Consider the following 5,691-nt stretch of genomic DNA (forward strand, 5'->3'; position numbering starts at 1 on the left):
CGAGTTTTGTGACGTTTTCTAGATGACTAGTATCACCCCGTTTCTAAATAATAGAAGCTATATGTTGATGTAACAATTCGACGGATCTGAATCCACAAAATAAAATAATCAATAAAAAAAAAAAAAAAAGTCAAACTCCTGAAGTAACATATTAATTTTTCAACATGCTTCATCTCAATTATTGGTCCAAACGAAAAATGTACTTAAAAAAAAAAAGTAAAACTTTCACATGCCCTGGCTAATGGCTGTCTAACACCACTCCTTATCAATGGTTATTTTAATAGCACTCCATTCCAAAAGTTTGAACATCTTAGAATCCGTTTCATCCCAACACATAATGGAGGCCTTCCTTAAGGATTTTCAGTATCTTGAAATCGGACTTGAAGAGATAAAGTCGGCCACCAACACCTTTGATAAAAGCAAACTTATCGGAGAAGGTGGATTCGGGAAAGTATACGAAGGAGTAGTCACTCACTCCAAAGGGCAAAGCAAGGTTGCTTTCAAGCGTTTGGATAGTACTTGTGGCCAAGGAAACCCCGAGTTCTTGAAAGAGATCCTAATGCTTTCTCGATACACACATGAAAATCTCATCTCTCTCTTGGGATTTTGTAACCAGGATGGAGAGAGGATCCTTGTGTACGAGTATGCATGTCATGGAAGTCTTGATCGCCATGTAGGAAGCGTTGCTCTCACATGGAGACAACGTCTCATGATATGCGTTAACGCTGCAACCGGACTTTGCTACCTTCATGATCCCAAGGAGACACACGAAAGAGTTATCCACCGTGATATAAAAAGCTCAAACATTCTACTCGATGAGAGTTGGAATGCCAAAGTTTCTGACATGGGACTTGCGAAAATAGGACCCGCTAATCAAAAGCAGACCTTTCTTGTCTCCAATGTTGCTGGTACCTTGGCATATGTAGATCCGATATATATGGAGACGAGCATCTTAACAAAAGAGTCGGATGTTTACTCTTTTGGGGTGGTGTTGCTAGAAGTGTTGTGTGGGACGCTATGCTTTGAATATAGCAATAGTGGTACTCGTAAGGGTTTAGTTAGAACCTGGAAAAAGAGCTACAAATTAAAAGACTTTGAAAAGATTATCTTTAAAGACATGAAACAACAGATGGATCCGAGGTCATTGGAAACATATTCATCTATTGCCTATCAATGTTTGAAGAAATCTCGTGAAAAACGGCCAGAGATGTATCGGGTTGTGGAAGAACTTAATATTGCGCTTCGGTTTCAAGAGAATTTTGAAGAGGTTGAACCAGATATGAACTATGAAGAGGTGCGTAAGTCAGCAAGGTTTAAGAAAACAAAAGAGATGTGTAAGACCGCAGTCCCTTCTCTGGCAAACAGATCCGACGAGGAACTAAAGATCCTTCTTGCCGAAGGAATTTTTCTTAACCATGGCAAAACGGTAATTATATATACTGCTACTTTAGACGTACGTTTTTATTTATTTTATGAATGGTAAATTATGATTTATTGGAATGTTTTGAAAAACCAATTAAATCTCTACTCTCTTAAATCTAACTTAATCGACCTAACTTCAACTGTTTTAATTTTAATGGACAGTGGTTTTGTTTAAATAAGAATGGAGAACATTGTGAAATGATATCCGCACAAGAGTGTTTCTATCCTATTATCCTTAAACCTCCAGTTACTGGATTTTATGCCAAGGAAAAAACAAGGTAAGTTAGTCCTCATCTTTTTATTATTGGGTATATATATATATATATATATATATATATATATATATATATATATATATATATAGAGAGAGAGAGAGAGAGAGAGAGAGGTTATTTTGAGAAGCAAAAAAATTATGAGAACTTAAAAACTAAACACTGTTAACATGGACATCACTTTTCAACACCAAAATCACAAATAGGCCATGTGTCCGTTCAATTAAAAAATATTGACGATTTTTTTTGAAAATATTTATATCTAAGCACCGTTGGTGCGTGCATTCATATATGCGTCTGCACAGTAGCAGAGCTTCAATCTTTCATTCGGAGGGCCGAAAATATAATTTGTATAAAAATTGGTAAACAGGGGGGCCATAGTCAAATTTTTATATTTTTGGACCTAATATATATAAAATTAAAGTGTGGGGAGTATTTATGCCAAAAAAATCAGAGGGAGCCATAGCCCCCCCCCCCCCCCCCCCCCCCCCCAGCCATATATAAGCTCCGCCCTTGCGTCGCTAATGCTTGTATGCATATCTGTGTCCCTAGTCCATATGACTGCTGATTCATATATATGCATTGATGTATATTTGCATCTGTAGTCCATATGATTGCTGACACGTAGTTTTTAACTGCTAATGCTTTGGTTGGGAACTTCTAATGTTTTTTTAATTCGCAAAATAATTTTGTCATATATATATATATATATATTTTGATGTTTGCATCTTTGTGCAGATTTGAAAAGTACATGAATACAAAGATTTGTTCTGATTTCAAAATACGTGTCAGAACACAGTATTTGTCACCACAGGTGACATATGCAATAAACCTTGTGTTCTGTTTGTACGATTCTGATTCTACCAATTCACGTCTCAGTTATATTCTGGCTGGGGAAACAGAACCTTCAAGTTTGTACTTAGCAGATACGAGAAGAGATGGATGGTTGACAGCTGAATTGTATCAGTTTACTAGCGACAATAGAAATGTTGATCTTGAAATTACGTTTAAATGTTGGAATGAGTTGTTAGTAGAAGGGATTGAGTTTCAGCCGGTGGAGATAGTAAGCCAACAAATTCTGGAACATCAAGTATTAGAGGATAAGAGGGAGGTAGATATGCAGGAGGACATGTCTCATTCAGATGCATATTGGAAAGAAAAATTACCAAGTGATTATGAAAACATAATTAAGTGGTCTAAAGATAAGTTACATTGGAAAACAAAGAAGGAACTATATTCTATTCTTTACAAAGGTTTCCCTATCCAGATCGAAGGGGAAGAGGTAGATTTGTTATTCCGGATTCACTCCTATCATTTGTGAGACGTTAATGTTTTTTAGTATATAGTTGTTGTGATCGTAGTAGATCCAGAGCCACTGATCATGGTTGTAGGGTTCAAAGTTGAAAACTCTAGAATACCCAAACAAATACTTACATAGATATTGTTAATTTCTACAGTGGTTTTCACTTGACAAAGACGGGAAGCAATGTCTTATGATACCAGCAACAGTGGCTTTGAAAAGAAAAAAGTGGAGTTGGCGCTCTTTACCCGAATCAAGGTTCTTTCCAATTATGTTGTAACAAAGTCTATGTTTTGCATACATGAGTAATTAAAAGGATAAAAATATATAGCTCATATATATTGTTAACATGCAAACTAGGGTCTTGAAGTGAGTTAGGATTCGACTAATTTAAAAATTATAGGTTGGTTTGCACCTAGGATATTCTAGTCAATCTACAATCTAGATTTTTTTAGGACATCCAGAATACATTGAACTCCATAGAGTTCAATGGATTGCTACATCATCATTCTACAATCTATACAACTCTATTATATTTTTCTCTACAATGTATTGAACTCTACAAAGTTCAACAAAAGGTTATAAAATGTAATTTATAATAAATATTTAAGAATTAAAAGTTTTTTTTTTTTCCATTGAAGAGTTCAATAGCCATTGAACTCCAAATCCGTTGAATGCCAAGGTAACATCGTAGAGTTTCATGCATTGATTGACACCTAGAATTGTCACCTTATTCAACTTTCTCATTGAACTCACCATATCTTAGCATTTCTATTAAACACTATGTCTTTTTGCAGATTTGAAGAAGTTGCTTTTGATCCTACTTGGAGCTTTACTATACGCTGCACTACGTCCAATATGCTATTAGCTCAGACATGTTATGGAGCTTATCTTGTTTACAAATTACAAGAAAACCATTCTGGATTTGAGCGTCCTTTGATGGTGTCGATGACTAGTCATTTCTCTGATACATTAATGATCTCACGATATATTTATTTGATTAGTCCTCAAACCCCAGTTATCAAACGAAAGGCTTATGAAAATACCCACAACCCATTGAATAGACCCAAAATAAAAGGCCTACCACAACAAAGGAAAGATGGTTGGATGGAGGTACAAATAGATGAACAACTTACACAAACTCCCTCGAGTTTTGTAAGACTTGCAGTCAACATTCCCCTTAACCAGTCGCTTAAAGGGCTTATTGTGCAAGGTATTGAGTTCAGACCATGTAATTAGACACGATATTGTAAAAGGCTCTCTTATTTAATTATGACTAGTTGCGGATAAAAATATTTGTTTATTATAATTTACTTTCTAATTCTTTCTTCTTAATTTCTTCATAATACGTGTCATAAATTTACCTTTAACCAACAAGGAAAGAGTTTGGTAAACCTAATCCCACTTAATTAGCCCCATTTTTTTATTCACTAATGTGATTCATATTATTAACTTTAAGAAGAAACCACACTATATGATCTGAATTGTGAATCGTTCCCAACATGCTATCAACTCGCTACTTTTAAGGAATTATTACACTCAGAAATAATCACTCAATAATCGGTGTATTCATGAACAAAAAGAAACTCAAATGCTTTACTAGCATTTCAATAGTGTAACTCTCTTTAAAATGGTTTCCCAGTTCATAAAATATTGTCCGATCTCTTTCCCACTACTCTTTTATATTATTCTGTCATGAAAAACTGTATAATGTAAAATGGCTAAAATGCCTAAAATGCCCTTCCACTCAAAGATGACATTTATTAGTTGAAGGGATAATGACTTAGGAGGGTAATAAGGTTTCCAGTTTGTCTGTATTAGGTCACTAAGGTTTTTTTTGTGCGTATTAGACCAATATGATTGTTATTATCGTTTAGAAATAGTCTTTTTACCGGTTTTAACCGGTAAAACGACTATTTCTAAACGGTAATAACAACCATATTGGTCTAATACGCACAAAAAAAACTTTAGTGACCTATACGGACAAACTGAAAACCTTATTACCCTCCTAAGTCATTAACCATAATTATTTAGAAAACATGCTTAGTAATCAATGTGACTGATTTGTTTGACTGAAAATAGTTGCTTCCATTTAAATTTATCTCACAACCCTTCCGGAACTTCTAAGTCCAAAAACTCATATGATTGATGATCTTCATTACATAAATATGCAACATTTTATCAATAACTTCTTTTTTGTCATTTAAATGTTTACATGAACACATTCATATGTACAAAAACAATCTCACTTTGATACCTTCCATCAATGTCTACATTTGATAACGAATGGAAATGTAAAACCAAGAGGGACTTGGAGAAGATGTCTATTATCAATTATTTTATAAAAAGCAAAACCACAACATGAACTAAGAAACTGAAGTTGCAAAATGAATAAAAATATCAGCACATAAACAATAACATACAGACAAAATACAACACATAAACGGAAGTTTATAAAGCATGAAACTTAATGATAGGAAAAGTAAAAAACTTAAAGGAGACTTTATAAAAAGAAAGATCATCGTTACTTGCCACAAATGGTTGAAGACATCAACAAGAAGATCAATCTGACCATGGAATCCACATGTTATCTGATCATGACTTCAGTAGATGAACTACCGAAACGTAAGAATTGCAATTGAACTCTATTAGCATTTGAAAATGGAATTAGGGTTCCAGAGAAGACGACGAAGGGTT

General features: G+C 34.4%; 1 protein-coding gene across 1 annotated transcript; it reads left to right on the plus strand.

The window, feature by feature from the left end:
• The first annotated feature begins 234 nt into the window (after positions 1 to 234).
• LOC111890473 (uncharacterized) lies at positions 235 to 4,315 on the plus strand. The gene is made up of 5 exons (XM_023886590.3): positions 235 to 1,426; positions 1,585 to 1,700; positions 2,433 to 2,976; positions 3,152 to 3,252; positions 3,792 to 4,315. Exons 1-5 carry the CDS (start codon positions 269 to 271, stop codon positions 4,231 to 4,233), a joined length of 2,361 nt encoding a protein of 786 aa, XP_023742358.2. The 5' UTR covers positions 235 to 268; the 3' UTR covers positions 4,234 to 4,315.
• Positions 4,316 to 5,691: the final 1,376 nt, after the last annotated feature.

This window comes from Lactuca sativa, chromosome 5, assembly GCF_002870075.4.
Source record: "Lactuca sativa cultivar Salinas chromosome 5, Lsat_Salinas_v11, whole genome shotgun sequence".
In the NCBI taxonomy this organism is placed as follows: Eukaryota; Viridiplantae; Streptophyta; class Magnoliopsida; order Asterales; family Asteraceae; genus Lactuca; species Lactuca sativa.

Coding starts and splice junctions, on each gene's coding strand:
- LOC111890473 (XM_023886590.3), top strand. CDS start 269: ATGGTTATTTTAATAGCACTCCATTCCAAAAGTTTGAACATCTTAGAA. Junction 2,977..3,151: donor TCCAGATCGAAGGGGAAGAG/GTAGATTTGTTA, acceptor TAATTTCTACAG/TGGTTTTCACTTGACAAAGA. Junction 3,253..3,791: donor CGCTCTTTACCCGAATCAAG/GTTCTTTCCAAT, acceptor GTCTTTTTGCAG/ATTTGAAGAAGTTGCTTTTG.